The following is an 18,643-nucleotide window of genomic DNA, read 5'->3' as shown; positions in this document are numbered from 1 at the left end:
ACCATCTCTCATGTCAGAAGTGGGGTTTGTTAAGAACAAACCCGCAGGACTGGGACAACTTCTTCAAATGCCCTTTGACAGGTGCCAAGCCATTCCAGATCCAGTGCACTCTGGAGGTCAGAAGTTGATACCTGTGCTGGTATAGTGTTGTCTCTTCACTCACAAATAGGCTACTGAAGTCAGTGGCATTACCTGTGCATTAAGGTGCTACCCATCATGAGTAAAGGGATCAGAATCTGGCCCTATGTTTTTCGCCTGTCCTGAGAGCGAATTTGAATCAGCCCACTTCAAGCCTTGCCCACATCTTTCACCCCTCAGTACCCAATAGCAAGGATCTGTTCAGCGGTGCAGGAGAATCTTTGCAGCAGCTGCCCTCTGCCACCCTCCCTCCTGGCACAGGGCATCCTTGTATCTCGTTGATTATCTGCTGCTATTGGATCTGTCATCAGGGGCCATTGGTAACTGGCGCAGGGGAGGCAGGTTTGCAGAAATTTTGGTGGTGCCCAGAACACCCAGAGCCCGCGCCCCCCCCAACTTTACGCCTCACCTGCCTAAGACTCTGAGAGGGAGTTTTGGTGGGGGGAAGGAGGTCTGAGGTGCAGGCCCTGCTTGGGGACAGAGGATTGGGGTGCACGATGGGTGCAGGGTGCAGGATCTGAGAGGGAGTTTGGGTGCAGAAGGGGTGAGAGGTTGGGCTCTGGGAGGGAGTTTGGATGGGGAGGATCTGGGGTGCAGGCTCCGGGCTGGAGGAAGGGTTGGGGGTGTAGGAGGGGGTGAGGGGTGCAGGCTCTGGGAGGGTGTTTGGGGGCAGGAAAGAGTGCATGGGAAGGGGGGCGGGGTGCAGGTTCTGGGACAGAGTTTGGGTGCTGGGTGCAGGCTCTGAGCTGGAGCAAGGGGTGGGGGTGGGGGAAGGTTTGGGGGTGTAGGAGGGGGTGAGGGGTGCAGGCTCTAGAAGAGAGTTTGAAGGTGGGGTGCTTGGGAAGGGGGTGGGGTGCAGGCTCTGGGACAGAGTTTGGGTGCTGGGTGCAGGCTCTGAGCTGGAGCAAGGGGTGGGGGTGCAGGAGGGGGTGGGGGTGCAGGCTCTAGGAGGAAGTTTGAGGGTGGGGTGCATGGGAAAGGGGTGGGGGTGCAGGCTCTGGGAGGGGGTGGGCAGGTGCAGCGCTTGCCTAGGGCTCCTAGGCAGGGCGGGCTGGGGGGCCTCCGTCTGCTTCTACCCCCAGGCACTGCCCCCGCAGCTTCCTATTGGCTGCAGGGGCGCTTGCAGCGGGACACAGACCCACCCCACCCAGAGGCTGCAAGGAGGGGCTGGCAGCCCGTGGAGCGAGCAGGCAGGAAGCTGCACTGCCAGTGGGGGCAGGGGGGCCCAGGCCGCTTTAAATCACCTGGAGGATGCGCGGGAGGAGTGCCTGGGGGCAGAAGGTGGGGCCGAGGGAGAGACCAGGCCTCAAACAGTGCTGGAGCTGGGCCTCAGGCCAGTAATATTCCTGGTGCCCAGGCACCACAGGCCCACAGAACTTGCATACAATAGAGCAGCCTAAAGTCTGCTCCAATTTATACTGGAAACTGACCCAGTGTCCAGAAGCTCCAAAACTGGAGCGGCACTGAGGTGACTTAAAAATCAATCTTTGCCCAACCCCCTAGGACTTGCACCTGCTGCTCCTTGACTCATCTGGTGAATCCTGCCCCTTAGTGTTTAAAGAAGTTTAAAATGACATTAAGCTACATCAGAAGATGCTATAGCTCATAGAGAGGGGCTGATCTCTCTAGAGAGTTTGTTAAATTAGCTTTTCCTCCTGCATTATTTCTTACTACACTCTTTTATTTAAAAAAAAACAACAACAAATGAGTGATGTGATCTGCCCTGTCCCTTTTCTCTTGAGGGCCAGAGCGAGAAGAGCCACAGACAGTTTCCTGCATGAAAAGAAAAGCCACTAGATTCCACCCAGTGCATAGATGGCTGTAAAAGAGGAAACGGATTTGCAAAATTGCATAATCTTAAACTTTCGCCGGGGAGGAGGGGCCAAACTGAGAGAGAGACAAGCACAGGGACTTTCTCGAAAGTTTACTATGATACTTGGTAGGTCTCTCGGACAAGAGAAGGGCCGAAGGACAGAAAGAGCTTGGCAGGGGATCAGGTAAGTTTGGCTGTTTGTTCGCTTGCTAAAGAGAGGAAGAAGCTTTGAGCTGGGAAGTGCCAGGCTGATCCCTGAGGGGAAGAGAAACTGGTTACAATTTTAAAATGTTTTTGTTGAACCTCTGCCCTGACTGAGACACAAAGCATGGAGTTATTAGAGCCAGGCCGGCTCCTGGGATGGGCTACGGCTGCTTCCAGCCAGCTCTCTCTTTCCTGCACAGCTTTGGAGGAGTCGTCTTCTGGCTGTAACCCCTTCGGCTAGCATCAAAAGTGAAAGAGAAGGCAGAGGGGCAACAGAAGGGAAAGCAGCCAGAAAGGCTGCTTGGGATTCTGGTGAGCCGGTCCCTGTGGGTGGGCTCCTAACATGCAGATACTGGCTCAGAAAAGGAGTGGCTAAGCAGAGGCATACTGTGCCCTGGAGGGCCAGCAGGGAGCAAGGCATTACTCAGTTGTGACCATATGGCCTGCTCCTGACAGGCTTCACAGGGAATTCTCCTCTCCCAGTGTCTGGGAGGAAGGGTGGGCCAGGTGGCAGCGAAGCAGGCCCTCCGATAAAAGGACACATGTGGTCTATTCGTTTTGATGATGGGCCAGTCCCTGAGGTCCTTATTCTCTACTGACTTGGGCTAAACACTCACTGACTCCACAGTGAGTTTCACCTGAGTAAGGGCTGAATTACAAAAAGAAGTGGGGAGCTCAGAGTGGGGCAAATCAGACCAGACTTTCAGCTAGTGTAAATCAGTGTAATTTCATTGAAAACAATGATGATTTACACCAGCTGAGGATCTGGCTCCTGGAGACTATTACTGCTTTGAACAATGAAAGATAAAGTCATCCTGTAGCAAGTCATACAGCAAGCAGGGTGTGCAGCCTCATGGAGGGAATGTCCAAGGCACAGCAAACGTGTTTGTCTTGAGACTGTAACTCAGTAACCTTGACACCGCATTGATGTAGCATAGTGTCAGCTATAGAGCACAATAAATTCATGTGTCAATTAATAGCCTTCGTACGCAGAGCATATTTCCTAGCAGCAGTGCAAACCATGGTGAGACATGATAGAACATAGCACATGATATCTAAAACGCAACCATGTGAAGACGTATGGTAAATAGAGTAAAGTGCTCTGTTATAAGAATAAGGGAGGGAGGGAGAGATATAAAACACATATGCTAGGCAAAGGTTTTTCAGAGTCTGTGTGGAAAAGTCTATGAGGGATGGGCAGATTGGTCTGGGAAAACATAAATATCAGAAGCCCTTTTACTCCATCTAATATCTGGGGCCTGATTTTTAGAATTGTGCTGGCAAAAAGTGTGTGTGTGTGTGTGTGTGTGTGTGTGTGTGTGTGTGATGTAGATGTGCCAATGTGCTAACTGAACAGTATGCCTAATCTTGGCCCTTGTCCAGTTGTTCAGCTAAGGTTTTGAAATATTTGGACACATCTTCGGCCCTTGCAGTTCCTGCCTTGGTTGGTGCACAGGGCTTGCACTGCCAGCCTCAGAAGGGTTGGGTGGCTCAGACTAAATCGGCAGAAGAAGCTGACTGCTTAAGTGCTCATCCAAAATGAACCCCAACTGCAAACCTGGGGTGAAAGCCTGCACAAGGCCATGGCACCCTTAGGACTTAAGTTGGACTTAAGCAGAACACTGGGGCTCATGCTAGTCCTCTGCATAGGCCTGAATTTCAGCTCCCTGAGAGGTTCATCGGTCACTAGTCAGTGAGGCACAGGTCCAGGGAGGCTGTCTCACATGGCAGGGGTTGCAGAGAAGAAGGCTCTTGCACCTAAAGGTAGAAAGGGACTGAGAGGGGATTCATCTAATATAAATCCTATCATTTCAAAATAAAAGTGTTAAGGAAAGTAACATCCTCTTCCCATGCCAAAGGGGTGAGGGATTCGCCATCACTGGCCATTTTTAAATCAAGGTTGGATGGATGCTCTAGCTCAAACAGCAGTTATTAGGGGGTGGTTATAATGGTCCCTTCTGGTTTGGGGAGCTAGGAATCCCCCAGGCCAGGGAGTGCCATGTTACTGATGGATGAATCCCATTCCTTTCAGATATGGAGGTAGTGGAGAAGGTCATGAGTGTGGCTCACATCATCTACACCCAGTGCGAACAAGTGAAGTGCTGTAAGCACCAGTGCCGCCGTCTCGTGTACCGCATTCACATCCTGCTGAGGCCTGTGGAGGTCCTCAGGGCACAGCCTCCAAAACAAATCTCCTCCCAGGTAGAAGAGACGCTGCAGCAGCTGCTGGAGACCTTGGAGAAGGCCCAGGAGCTGGTGAAGAAGTACAGCCAGACAAACTGGCTGCAGAAGTTCCTGAAAGCCAGTGATGTCGTGGAGGGGTTTGCACGGGTGAACGAGCGCCTTGGGGATGCCGCTCAAGGGCTCTCGCTCCTGCTGCAGGCTGAGCATAAACAGTCATTCCTCGAGACCTTTCAGCGAGACACCTGCAGCAGGGAGGACAGCCAGGACACCAAGGATGACAAAGCCCTCTGGGAGGAGCTGCTCACAAGTGAATAGGCATTTTTAAGACTCTCACATATCTTACAGTTGAGAATTAGCTGGGATGGCTGGAGCCAGCATGTCCGGCTCCCCTTCCCCTGGCTGCTGCAAGTTTCAGCTTTGGCCTAAGGGTTGCATATTCAAACAGGAACAGACTAAGCCTACAAGGGACCCAGATCAATGATGTGCCATTTGTGTCACAATGTTGTGATGTTGGAAATGCAGTTCTACCACTTCTGTGAGCCCTACAAGAGCACAGGACCCAGTGCTATTCCTCTACCCTTGATCCAACTGTACCAGCAGATCTATTGCAGGCTAGAGGGCATTGGCACCTACTACATAGGGCACTGGTGTGACCACTGCTGGAATCCTGTGTCCAGTTCTAGTGCCAAACAACTGAAGAAGGATGTTGATAAATTGCAGAGGGGTCAGAGAAGAGCCACAAGAAAGATTAAAGGATTAGAAAACTTGCCTGATAGTGATAGAATCAGGGAGCTCAATCTGTGTACTTTCTCAAAGAGAAAGTTAAGGGACAACTTGATTACCATCTATAAGTATCTATGCGGGGAACAAATATTTAATAACGGGCTCTTCAGTCTAGCAGAGAAAGCTCTAACACGATCCCTTGGGAGTTGAAGCCAGACAAATTCAAACTGGAAATAAGGAGTTAATTAAGCAAGACTAATTAACCACTGGAACAATTTACCTGGGGTCGTGGTGGATTCTCCATCAGACCATTTTAGACCCAAGATGGCATATTTCCCTAAAAGATCTGCCCTAGGGATTATTGTGGGGCAGATCTCTGGCCTGTGCTCTACGGGATCAGACTAGATGATCACAATGGTCCCTCCTGGACTTGGAATCTCTGAATCTAAGAGAAACCTCAGGACTTTGGCTTCTCTGAAGTGATACACTCCAGGTCCAGAAGGGGCTGTGGTTGGACGGGGGTGGTGGGAAGACTGCGCTAGAGCTGTGACCTTGCAGCTGCAGATTCTGGTTTTAAAGTAGCAAAATAATGGCCCACAAGGAGGAGGTGTTTGTCAGATGTGAGCCAGGAAATGACTGGTGCTGGAGGGAGGATTTTCACAAATGTCTATGTAACCTAGGAAATCCAAGTCCCATGGACTTTCAGTGGGCTCCAAAGTTACAAAAGTGCTACTAAAAATGCCACTCTCAAACCTTCCAAAAGATATTGGGGGCTAGTAGCTTTCTAAAACCTGGCACAGTGATGGAGGGGGCAATAGCTACCTTGTATAGCACAGCTCTACTCTGAAAAGCAATGATGAAAAAATGGCCCCTTCACACTCAGCAGATCTGCTGCCTCTGTGTTCCGCAGCCAGATTATTATGCTGACAATGAAAGTTCGTCTGCTTTTTACTCCTGCGTTGGCCCTGCTGAATCAACACAGCTATGAGGGAGGGAGCTAGAGTCGATTCCTTCTTCTGCATCAGTGCTTAGGTACCATGGTGATAGGTGTCTGAGAAAATGGATAGATCTGCGGCATTATTTACTATGTTCCGGTCAGTTACACTGAAGACAATTGGGCTGGGAGAGGTGTTGCTGAGATCCTAATTTGGCTGGCAGGACTCACTCTCAGTGTTGACATGGAGGAAGGGAAGAGCCTAGCATGATTCTCAGATCCAAGGTTGCAGGGCAGATATTTCACACTGGCTCTGGAGTTGCTAAGAGAAAATAAACAAGGAGCCCAGCTGGGCCATTCTCATAGAGTGACTTTTCAGAGCAGAACTGCACTTTAAGCCAGGTGAAAATGTAACAGCGTGAAAGGCCAGTCCCACTAAGCCTCAGGGCCACCCGGGGGGGTCAAGAGGGGCAATTTGCCCTAGGCCCCGGGCTCCGCAGGGGCTCCCATGAGAGTTTTCGGGGCCCCTGCAGCGGGGTCCTTCACTCGCTCGGGGACCCCAGAAAACTCTTGCGGGGCCGGGCCCTGGAGCTTCTTCTGCTCCCGGTCTTCGCTGGCGGGGGGTCCTTCCACTCCGGGGAAGAAGGACCCCCCGCCAGCGAATTACCGCCGAAGCGGGACCTGCCGCTGAAGTGCAACCAGGTCTTCAGCGGTAATTTGGCGGTGGGGGGCCCTTCCATTCAGGGACCCGCCGCCGAAGTGCCCCGAAGACCCGCCGCGGGTCTTCGGGGCACTTCAGTGGCGGGTCCCAGAATGGAAGGGCCCCCCGCCGCCAAACAGGGCCGGCTCTAGACATTTCGCCACGCGGGGGGCCCCCTGCCGCTTGCCGGTCCCACAGCTCTGGTGGACCTCCCGCAGGCATGGCTGCGGAGGGTCCGCTGGTCCCGCGGCTCCGGTGGACCTCCCGCAGGCGTGCCTGCGGATGCTCCACCGGAGCTGCGAGACCAGCGGACCCTCCGCAGGCACGCCTGCAGGAGGTCCACCGGAGCCGCCTGCCGCCGATGGCCCCAGGCCCCCGGAATCCTCTGGGCGGCCCTGCTAAGCCTCTCTGGCAGCCCACACAGCCCAGTCTCAGGGCACACCTAGTCAGTGCCCTCGTGCCCAGACCGTATGGAAGGGTCCTATGCCAGGCAACAAACCCCAACGGTGCTCAACAAGCATCTGTCCCACAAGTTCCTTTAATGACCTTGACTTTCTGCTTCTTCCTTTCCCCTAGGAAGTGCGGAGACCAAAGATGCAGTGGATAACATCCATAAAGACGTCAGACATGTGGGAACAAAGGTGGAGGATGTGGGAAGCAGGGTGGAGGAAGTTCGCCAAATGATGCAAAAGTGTAAGTTACCATCAGGCCTCGCTCCCCTTGGGCATACCCCTCCCAGGGAAAGGGCGGCTGTGAACTGCTGACAATGAATATTCATCCTCCAGGCTCAGGGGCAGCAAGTTCCCTGGAGGGATTTGCAGTCCTGATGGATCGGCTTAAGAATAGGTGGAGTACTGGGTGCCTCCGTGGACACCTTCCAACCTCAGCTCTGCCCCCCATGCTGGATGGCTCCTTATTTACCTTGTCAAGCCTGCAAAACCCCACACAACATCCATCCAAGGTCCTCATCCTCCCCACAGCAGAAGCCTTCTCCGGTGTGATTACCATATCATTAAAGGCTAGATCTCTCCACTGTCACAAAGCATCTCTGTGCTACCTTTGCATCCCTCCCCACCCCCCCTTCCAGGAGGGCAGGGCTGAATCACTTTCAAGGAGTTTCAGTACTGCTCCATGCTGGCCACCCTAAGTTGTCAATGATGTGGGTTCAGTCTGCTCCTTTATGTCTTGTCAGCGCTAAGAGCCAGACATAAGCGAACTCAGCCATTCCCACCTGGCAGGGCAAAGCATCACCTCCAGGCTACTAGGCTAGCTCCTGAGACCTAGCTCCTGCACTATAGTTCTGGTACCTTCTTCTTGATATTGGGCATTAGTGACTCATGATAGGAGAGAAAGTGGGAATAGATGCGCTTTTAATGGTAGCAGAAGTAATAGAAATGGGATGAAATTTGATAGTCCAAAGTGCAAGCTTGTGCACTTACGGACTAACGACTTGAATTATTGCTATGAGCTGGGGACATATCAGTTGGAAGTGACAGAGGAGGAGAAAGATCTGGCTGTATGGGTTGATCACAGGGTGATTATAAGGTGCCAATGTGATGCGCTGTGAAAAAGGCTAACACAGTCCTGGAGTGCATCAGGCGAGGTATTTCCAGTAGAGACAGGGAAGTGTTATTGCCATTATACAAGGCACTGGTGAGACCTCACCTGGAATACTGTGTGCAGTTCTGGGATCCCATGCTTCAGAAAGATGAATTCAAACTGGAGGAGGAGCAGAGAAGGGCTACTAGGATGATCTGAGGAATGGAAAACCTACCTTAAGGGAGGAGACTCAAGGAGCTTGGCTTCTTTAGCCTAACAAAACAAAGGCAGAGAGGAAATATAATTGCTGTCTATAAATACATCAGACTGATACATACCAGGGAGGGAGAGGAGTTATTTAACTTACAGATCAATGTTGGCACAAGAACAAATGGATATAAACTGGCCGTCAATGAGTTTAGGCTTGAAATTAGACAAAGGTTTGTTACCATCAGAGGAGTGAGGTTCTGGAACAGCCTTCCCAGGGAACAGTGGGGGCAAAGAACGTAGCTGGTTTCAAGGCTGAGCGTGATAAGTTTATAGAGAGGATAGTATGATGAGATTGCCTATAATGTGGCATATGGCCCATTCACTACTGCTGTTAGCAAATATCTCCAATGGTAGGAGATGGACACTAGATGGGGAGGGCTCTGAGTTACTACAGCGAATTTTTTCCCAGGTGTCTGGCTGGTGGGTCTCGTCAACATGCTCAGGATCTAACTGATTGCTGTAAGTGAGGTTGAGAAGGTATTTTCCCCGTGGTCAGATTGGCAGGGACCCTGGAGTGTTTTCACTTTCCTCTGCAGCGTGGGGGACGGGTGACTTGCTGGTTTGAACCAGAGTAAATGGTGGATTCTCTGTAACATGAAGTCTTTAAATCAAGATTTGTGGACTTCAGTCACTCAGCCAGAGGTTATGGGCCTGCGATGTGCAGGAGGTCAGCCTAGATGATCACAGAATCCTAGAATGTCAGGGTTGGAAGAGACCTCAGGAGGTATCTAGTCCAACCCCCTGCTCAAAGCAGGACCAATCCCCAACTAAATCATCCCAGGCAGGGCTTTGTCAAGCCGGGCCTTAAAAACCTCTAAGGATGGAGATTCCACCACCTCCCTAGGTAACCCATTCCAATGCTTCACCACCCTCCTAGTGAAATAGTGTTTCCTAACAGCCAACCTAGACCTCCCCCACTGCAACTTGAGACCATTACTCCTTGTTCTGTCATCTGCCACCACTGAGAACAGCCAAGCTCCATACTTTTTGGAACCCCCCTTCAGGTAGTTGAAGGCTGCTATCAAATCCCCCCTCACTCTTCTCTTCTGCAGACTAATCAAGCCCAGTTCCCTCAGCTTCTCCTCATGAGTCATGTGCTCCAGCCCCCTAATCATTTTTGTTGCCCTCCGCTGGACTCTCCAATTTGTTAACATCTTTTCAGTAATGGAGGGGCCCAAAACTGGATGCAATACTCCAGATGTGGCCTCACCAGTGCCAAATAGAGGGGAATAATCACTTCCCTTGATCTGCTGGCAATGCTCCTACTAATGCAGCCTAATATGCCATTAGCCTTCTTGGCAACAAGGGCACACTGCTGACTCATAATGACTCATGATAGTCCTTTCTGGCCTTAAAGTCTCAGTCTATGAGAAAAAACCCTGAAATTTCACTGTGTAGGCCTTGTTCTCCATTATGGCACAGTTGCAACTACATAAAGCAGCTGTATAGGACACGTGGAGCTCTCTCCACCCCACATTCGTTTATTCAGAGACAAATCATGACAGGCCACTGTGTCTCCAAAGTAGGAACATATGTGGGAAGATGCCATTGAATCATTACATCTGGATGCTGTGGTGATAAGCATGGTATAAAAAACTTGTTGGCTAGATTAGGTCAAGTGCCTTCATCCATACAGCAAGTTATTTCTCCTACAGGCTGGGAGGGCAGAGAGAGGTTTTGTCTGCACTTAAAAGTTATATCAGCATAGCTACATCAGTCAGGGATGTGCAGAGGGAAACCTCAACCTGACTGACACAGCTATGCCGACAAAAACCTCAGGATAGACACAGTTATGCTGATGAAAGCTGTTGACATAGTTAATGTCATTTGGGGAGAAGGTATTTCTACACCAGCAGAAAAACTCCTTCTGTCATCATACACTGTACCAGCAAAAGGGCGCTGTGTTAGCATGGACTCCATAGTGTAGCCGTAAACAGATAGAGGAAGAGATTTCTTATCAAGAACATCATTTAACACCCCCTCTCTTTGTTTCCCTTTGTCTCAGTGCAGGATGCAGTCATGAAAAAGGACAATGCTGTTCCAAGAGAGGAAATCACTGAGATTAGGATGGAGGATCTCACTAAGACCTCATGGACCTTCCTGATGGAATCCAAAAGCCACACGCTCTACAAAGGAGAATTCTACAAGTACCCTGTTGCCATCAAAGTCTTCAAAAACCCTGTGATCACCTCCACCGAGTGAGTTATTTAGTGAAGGTCCCAACAAGAAAGTAACTACTGAGGAGGGGACGACTGTCATCCTCTCCCTCAATTACTGAGAAATGCCTTGACACTTGAAGAAAGGGGGTTCTTCAGCTGGGAGACAACCTGGCCACTGACAAAGTAGCTTTGCTTTCTCCCTGCTAAAGTTGATAGCAAAACACTGCTGCTCTCTGTGTGGGTCTGTCTGGTGTTATGCAGCACTGCACATAACCCAGAACCTTTATATAGCAGGGTGGGCGGGGTAAGAACCACATAGATGAGGGAAACCAAAAGCAGCAATCTAACTATAATAACTCAAACCAGGGGAGGGCAAACTATGGCCCAGGGGCCGCATCTGGCCCTTCAGATGTTTTAATCTAGCCCTCCAGCTCCCACTGGAGGGCAGGGTCCAGGACTTGCTCCGCTCTGGTGCTGCAGCCAGGGAGCAGGATTGGGTGCTTGCCCCACTCCGTTCATGCTGTGTCTCCACACAGCTCCTGGAAGCAGCAGCATGTCCTGTCTCCAACTCCTATACATAAGGGCAGCAAGGGGGGTCCATTCCACATGCTGCCTCCACCCCAAACACCACCCCCACAGCTCCCATTGGCTGGGAACCATGGCCAATGGGAGCTGCAGGGGTGGCACCTGCAGACGGGGCAACGTGCAGAGCTGCCTGGCTGTGCCTCTGCATATGAGCCAGAAAGGGGACATGCCGCTGCTTCTGGGAGCTGATTGAGGTAAGCGCTGCCCAGCTCCTGCACCCCAACCCCTTCCCATGCCCCAACCACCTGCCTCAGCCCTGATTCCCCCTCCCCAGAGCCCACACCGCTAGCTGGAGTTCTGACCCTCTCCTGCACCCCAACCAGGGCCGGTGCAAACATATTTTGCACCCTAGGCGAAACTTCCATCTTGCGCCTCCCCCAAAAAAATCACATACATTATAGACAATACACAGTCACAGAGTAACATGTTATAATTTAGAATTTATGTTTCTGCGCTTTAAGTTTAGCAAATTTAGAAACAAGTTCCTCCAAGTCAATGCTGTGAGCAATGTCATGTTCTAGTGACAAAGTAGATAGCCCAACAAGTCTTTGTTGCAACATTGATGTTCGCATGTATGTTTTTATCAATTTGAGCTTCGAGAAGCTTAGCTCACCACTGGCCACAGAAACTGGGAGAGTCAAGAGGATGCGAAGAGCAATAACTGTGTTACGGACACTATCTGTCAGCTGGGGGTCAGGGCTGTGGGGAGGATGGGGTCAGGGGGTTTCCAGCTCAGAGAGACTGGGCTCGGAGCTGGGGGTCAGGGCTGTGGGGAGGATGGGGTCAGGGGGTTTCCAGCTCAGAGGGACTAGGCTCGGAGCTGGGGGTCAGGGCTGTGGGGGGGATGGGGTCAGGGGGTTTCCAGCTCAGAGGGACTAGGCTCGGAGCTGGGGGTCAGGGCTGTGGGGGGGATGGGGTCAGGGGGTTTCCAGCTCAGAGGGACAAGGCTCAGAGATGGGGGTCAGGGCTGTGGGGGGGATGTGGTCAGGGGGTTTCCAGCTCAGAGGGACTGGGCTCAGAGCTGGGGGTCAGAGCTGTTGGGGGGATGGGGTCGAAGGGGGTTTCCAACTCAGAAGGACTAGGCTCGGAGCTGGGGGTCAGGGCTGTGGGGGGGATGGGGTGAGGGGGTTTCCAGCTCAGAGGGACTGGGCTCGGAGCTGGGGGTCAGAGCTGTGCGGGTGATGGGGTCGAAGGGGGTTTCCAGCTCAGAAGGACTAGGCTAGGAGCTGGGGGTCAGGGCTGTGGGGGTGAGGGGTCAGGGGGGGTGCCTGAGGGCACTGGGGCAGCTCAGCTCTGCAGGCTGCTGTTCTCTCCAGCCGTCCAGGCACAAGGGGAGCAGCAGCAGGGACCAGCCAAGGACCAAGGGGACAGGAGCACAGGCACCTGAGGCCAAGCTGTGGGAAAGCACTTGCTCACCTTGCCCAACGCATGAGCATCGGGGTCCTCTTTCTTCCTCCGCTCCACCAGACCACTGCTGAGGCTCTTTTCTTCTCCTGCCCCTCGCTGGGGCTGACGTGGAGGCTGAGCCAGGGGGCAGCCCCTGCTTTCCTCCAGAAGCCCTGGTGTTGTGCTGCCCTCACAGGGCTCCTGCCACGTGCCCTAAGCAGAGCTGCGCAGCTCTGCCCAGCCGCCAGCGCCCCTGCCGGCAACGAGAAAAATGGCACAGGCTGGAGCCCCTGCTCTGGGAGGGAGAGGGATTCTGAGCCTCTGCCTGCAGCCCAGGGATTCCCCTGGGTCAGCGTGCCGTGGGCAGCCCGAACCTCTGGGCTGCCGCGGCGGCGCCCTGATCCAGGGGTGGCCCTGGGCTGCCGGCTGCCGCAGTGGCGCGCTGACCCAGGGGACACCCTGGGCTGCCGGCGGCCGCTGCCACCGGCAGCTCAGACTCCCTCTCTGTCCCAGCAGCAGCGGCTGCTCAACCATTTAAAAAAAATTTTGGGGCGCCGCTTTTTGGTGCCCCCAAATCTTGGTGCCCTAGGCAACCGCCTAGTCCGCCTAAATGGTTGCACCGGCCCTGACCCCAACCCGCAATTCCGTGAGCATTCATGACCTGCCATACAATTTCCATACCCAGATGTGGCCTTTGGGCCAAAAAGTTTGTCCACCCCTGACTCATACACTAGAACTTGTCCTGTGGGGAGAAGGCATAGAATCATAGAATCATAGAATATCAGGGTTGGAAGGGACCTCAGGAGGTATCTAGTCCAACCCCCTGCTCAAAGCAGGACCAGTCCCCAACTAAATCATCCCAACCAGGGCTCTGTGAAGCCTGACCTTAAAAACCTCTAAGGAAGGAGATTCCACCATCTTCCTAGGTAACCCATTCCAGTGCTTCACCACCCTCCTAGTGAAAAAGTTTTTCCTAATATCCAACCTAAACCTCCCCCACTGCAACTTGAGACCATTACTCCTTGTTCTGTCATCTGCTACCACTGAGAACAGTCTAGTTCCATCCCCTTTGAAACTCCCCTTCTGGTAGTTGAAAGCAGCTATCAAATCCCCCCTCATTCTTCTCTTCTGCAGACTAAACAATCCCAGTTCCCTCAGCCCCAGCCCCCTAATCATTGTTGCCCTCTGCTGGACTATTTCCAATTTTTCCACATCTTTCTTGTAGTGTGGGGCCCAAAACTGGACACAGTACTCCAGATGAGGCCTCACCAATGTCGTACAGAGGGGAATGATCACATCCCTCGTCTACTGGTAATGCCCCTACTTATACAGCCCAAAATGCCATTAGCCTTCTTGGCAACAAGGGCACACTGTTGACTCATATCCAGCTTCTCGTCCACTGTAACCCCTAGGTCCTTTTCTGCAGAACTGCTGCCTAGCCACTTGGTCCCTGGTCTGTAGCAGTGCATGGGATTCTTCCGTCCTAAGTGCAGGACTCTGCACTTGTCCTTGTTGAACCTCATCAGGTTTCTTTTGGCCCAGTCCTCTAATTTGTCTAGGTCCCTCTGTATCCTATCCCTACCCTCCATGTCGGGCAGGATCCTGAGGTTGTCTCCTAGTCTGCCTGGAAAATGCAATGGGATCTGATTTCCAAAAGTGCAGCTCCAGGAGATGGACACAAGGGACTTCACTGGAGTTTACACACAAACAGGACATCCTTGTTGGATGCAGAAGGCCCAAGTTGATAGGCTGTGGGAGAATTTAAGCCCATTACTCTGTTTAACTTAGTTTTCCTTCCCCAAAGATCAGGCCAGAAGTACTCACCAGCTGACACATCCCAGCATTCCTTCTGCTGGTGCCATCACATCTGCCATTCATCTTCGGACATGGCGTCTTGCTATGGTGGGGTCTGTGGGAGAGAGTTGTTTGCTTTCTTCCTCCCAATATTCAGAGGTTCTCTGCAGTTTTCAAGGAACCCTGGCGGGTGAAGGGTATTGAAAAGAAAATGCCAGGGGAATGGACATGCATTGCTCCTCACAAGCACAGACACTGGGCTCCAGTGCCAATGGCTGCCACATCGCTAGCAAGGTGCATGTTGGGAAGTCTCACTGTGCAGGAAACCAGTGATCTCCTTAGGTGGCTACTCTTTAGAGAACTAGAAAGATAGCAAAATGCAGTTAAAGTGGGATATGTGTGCTTGATCTCTGCTATACTTCAGGCTTGGGGAGGAAGCCTGGAGTGGGGTTTGGAGGCCATGTCACCGGGATTAGCCCCACCGTTGGCCTGTATTGGAGGAGGGGGCTGTTCCTGCCTCACCAGCTCCCACAGACCTGCTCTGCCCAGAGACCTGATTGCTCTACTGCCTGTTGCAGGAAGGTGAGGGAGATTTTCAGGAAGGAGATTGAAACCATGAAGAAATTTGAGTCTCCGAATATCCTTCGCATGTACGGGATCTGCATCGACGAGAGAGGTAAGGGGTCCCGGGCTGGTGGGATCTCAGTCACTGACTCTCCACAGCATGCTCCCATTTCACCTCTTTGCACCCATCTCCTCGCACAGCATTTGTCACCTGCTGCTGCACAACTGGAAGGGCTTGTGTGACAAAGTGGGAATGTTCTTAATGTTTTCTCTGAATACTGTGTGGGTGCTTCAGTTTCCCCTATGCATTTCTCAAGTATCTAGGTGTTGGAATAAGGGTGTGTGATTGTTGCAGAGCCTTAGAGGGCCAGTGTGATGCTGTTTGCACAGAGAATGGCCGGCACCCTGTCTCCTGGCAACTGATGGCCTGGGCCCCTCCCCTGCAAAGGTACCAACTGAAGGTGTTGGAGAATAAAGAGATCAGGTGGCCTCCTGGCCCGGGAAAGAGACAAAGGCCAAAGGAGGGGCTGGAGAGTTTCAATTTGGAGCTGGCTGTGTGAAGAAGAACTTCCTTTTATTTGTTTTAAACCTGCTACCTATTAATTTCATTTGGTGACCCCTAGTTCTTGTATTATGGGAATAAGTAAATAACTTTTCCTTATCCACTTTCTCTACATCACTCATGATCTTATATACCTCTATCATATCCCCCCTTAGTCTCCTCTTTTCCAAGCTGAAGAGGCCTAGCCTCTTTAATCTTTCCTCATATGGGACCCTCTCCAAACCCCTAATCATTTTAGTTGCCCTTTTCTGAACCTTTTTTAGTGCTAGAATATCTTTTTTGAGGTGAGGAGACCACATCTGTACACAGTATTCGAGATGTGGGCGTACCATGGATTTATGTAAGGGCAATAATATATTCTCAGTCTTATTCTCTATCCCCTTTTTAATGAGTCCTAACATCCTGTTTGCTTTTTTGACCACCTCTGCGCACTGTGTGGACATCTTCAGAGAACTATCCACGATGATGCCAAGATGTTTTTCCTGACTCGTAGCTAAATTAGCCCCCGTCATATTGTATGTAGAGTTGGGGTTATTTTTTCCAATGTGCATTACTTTACATTTATCCACATTAAATTTCATTTGCCAGTTAATAAAGAAGGGAATCAATGCGGCATCACGTTGGAGAAACACCACAAACAGGGTTATAACACAAACCATAAGCAAAAACCCACCTCCAAGTTCGTTTGGCAATGTCCTTTCACCCTTAGGGTCTTAAGTCCAATCACCCCAAAGTCCAACAACCCACTAGTCTCTGGTCAGTGCCACCCCAGAGTTCAAAAGTTTATCTGCAGAGTTTTACTCCCCCAGCCTGGGTGGAAATGGGGCGGGGCACACACAGGGTGTTAAGGGGCACCTTATGTGGGCCAGGGCCAACTGCTCTGCCTCTCCGTGGAGTTCTGCTGCAGCCTTCACCATGACCAGCTCCACTACACCAGCTGTGCCGCTCCTCCAGCTGTCCCTGCAAACCACTTCACTCTGCTCTCTGCTCCATGGCTGCTCCAACATGCTGCAAACTGCTCCGCTCTGCCAGCCGCTTAGCGATAGGTCTTCAGGCTCCCCCACTAGTTAACACAGCACTCAGTGATTTCAACTCAGTAAGCTTAGCTCTTTTAGTGATTTCAGCTCTTAGTGATTTCAGCTTGTAGTAGGGGAGCCCTGGTACTGGTGCACCACTGGCCAAACGTGAATTCAGCTCAGCAGTCTCTAGATGGACTCCTAATGAAATCAAAATTAGCTCTACTCTTCAACAGTGGAGAGAGGAGGTTGTGCAATTGGTCTTCCAGGCCTCAAAGGGGGGGGAGGGGGAGTGAGGCCTATACCATCAAGTACACACACCAATCCCCAACCTCTCTCATTTCAGTGGGTTTTGGCACCCATGTCCCCTGTCTAGCAAGTGCTACTTAATTGATATTGAGACATCTCTGTCATAAAGCAGTCTCATAGTTCCTCATTCACATAATCAGTGTGACAACACTTTATTCCTTCTGCCCCAATAATAAAGAAATTGGGGATCCCAGAGCTGTCAAAATAACCATCCCAGGCTGCCGTGAGCTATGCTAGATGGGGTGGGTGTGTCAATCCAAATACCTAAAATTCCTTTCCACACTCCCCATAATTCACCATCAGATGTCAGGGTAGGGGTCATCCTGACTCTTCTTACAATCGTGCAGCTGGAGGATGATGACCGCTCTAAGGAGCAGATTCCTGACCCAAATGGGACTACAAGAGGATCTAGGGGCAGCTGGAGGGGTAGCCAGGCATCCCCAAGACTATTGTCCCTGACCAGATGGGGATCTTTATGATCAGGTTCCCCATCAGGGGCTCGGAGATGGATGAGATTGGAGCTGAGTCCGAGAGAGTGAGAGGACCATGAGATAGTGAGAGCCCAAGAAAGAGCTGCAGGAGAAGCAGCTGCAGCATGGACTGGCAATGGTGGAGTGGAGAGGCATAGGGGGCTTCCCAAGAGTGAGTGGGGATAGACCCCGGGCTGCTAGTTCTGCAGGGAACTTCAATACTAAATTTCTGCCCCTGTTTAAGGAGGAGGGGATGTGGATGCCCACCACACTGCCTTCAAGCAGGCTGGGGATTTGAACCAGGGGGACCCTGCAGAAAAGCCCTGGTATCTAGATCCCTTGCTGGGTCCCAAGACCATAGACGCTGTCAGCCAGATGGGTGGAGTGGTGGACAGGCTCCCACTCCTGGCCTGGGCCTATATGTTTTCATGGAGTCTCCTGGGCTCAGGCCTCTCAGACCCCCAGTGGGAGCGGAAGGTGGGGGTCAGTGGGGAGATCTGCCTGGGGTGGCGAAACCCTGGGACAGAGAGAACTGTTGTCAGGCCCCAAGTGGTGCAGCCCCACCAGATGCTGAAGGGTTGTGTGATATGGGTGAAGGTCCCAGGGATGAAGTCCCTCACCCTGCCTATGGCCCAGATCCTTGTACAGACACAGGAGGGGTCAGGCTGGCTGGTAGTTGGGGTTCTCCAGGATATCAGCTGTGTGATCCTATTGTGGGGTGACTGTGTCTCTTTGGGACAGGATCCAGGCCCTGCTCCTGTAACGGCTGAGGATTTGAATTTGAATCCAAGGAACCAGTTGGCTAGGATGGAAATGGTCAATGAAAATGTGAATGACCTGGCTGGCAGGGGAGAGGAGCTGCTGGGCTCAGGATACCTGCCTACTTGTAACCAGACCCCTGGGGCTGAGTGGGAGGGAGAGATGCTCCCCGCCCCCCTGCACACCAGAGAGGGGGCTCACGCTGGCTCTGACGCTGTAAGAAAAGCAGAGAGCTTGCTGCCTGCCCCCACTGGGACAGCAAGGGCAGCGCTGAGTACTGGGGGAGCTGAGACCCCAGCTGAGTGGGGGGACACCCAGGCAGGGCAGATTGGCTGCCAACCAGGTTTGCCTGGTCCAGACGTGCTGCTGGGAAGTGATCCCACAGGAGGGAGGAAGCTACCAGGGACAAGGCTCAGGGGGCTGTGACCCCAGGTCCAGCTAGCGAGAGGGAGCAGGTCCCACTCCCTGCCTCAGCAGCTGAATTCCAGACCGAGCTGCAGAGGAATCCCTCCTTGGAGACGCTGAGGGAACTTG

The 18,643-nt window shown here is 52.1% G+C and overlaps 2 protein-coding genes across 2 annotated transcripts in view; both read left to right on the top strand.

The window, feature by feature from the left end:
* The first annotated feature begins 1,767 nt into the window (after positions 1–1,767).
* The window catches only part of MLKL (mixed lineage kinase domain like pseudokinase), a 45,110-nt gene continuing 28,234 nt past the window's right edge, over positions 1,768–18,643 (top strand). Inside the window, exons 1-5 of the mRNA XM_050922410.1 lie at positions 1,768–2,135; positions 4,188–4,646; positions 7,273–7,389; positions 10,511–10,703; positions 15,008–15,105. Of these exons, the coding sequence (XP_050778367.1) occupies positions 4,190–4,646; positions 7,273–7,389; positions 10,511–10,703; positions 15,008–15,105 (865 nt within the window). The 5' untranslated portion in view covers positions 1,768–2,135; positions 4,188–4,189. The remainder of the gene's footprint in view (positions 2,136–4,187; positions 4,647–7,272; positions 7,390–10,510; positions 10,704–15,007; positions 15,106–18,643) is intronic.
* RFWD3 (ring finger and WD repeat domain 3) overlaps positions 10,852–18,643 on the top strand; it is a 97,813-nt gene continuing 90,021 nt past the window's right edge. The window contains exon 1 of the mRNA XM_050922381.1: positions 10,852–10,866. The gene's annotated coding sequence lies outside the window, so the exon portion shown is untranslated. The remainder of the gene's footprint in view (positions 10,867–18,643) is intronic.

Source organism: Gopherus flavomarginatus, chromosome 14 (assembly GCF_025201925.1).
Source record: "Gopherus flavomarginatus isolate rGopFla2 chromosome 14, rGopFla2.mat.asm, whole genome shotgun sequence".
Taxonomy (NCBI): Eukaryota; Metazoa; Chordata; order Testudines; family Testudinidae; genus Gopherus; species Gopherus flavomarginatus.
The sequence above is the reverse complement of the archived record's forward strand: the minus strand, read 5'-3'. Positions and strand labels throughout refer to the sequence as shown.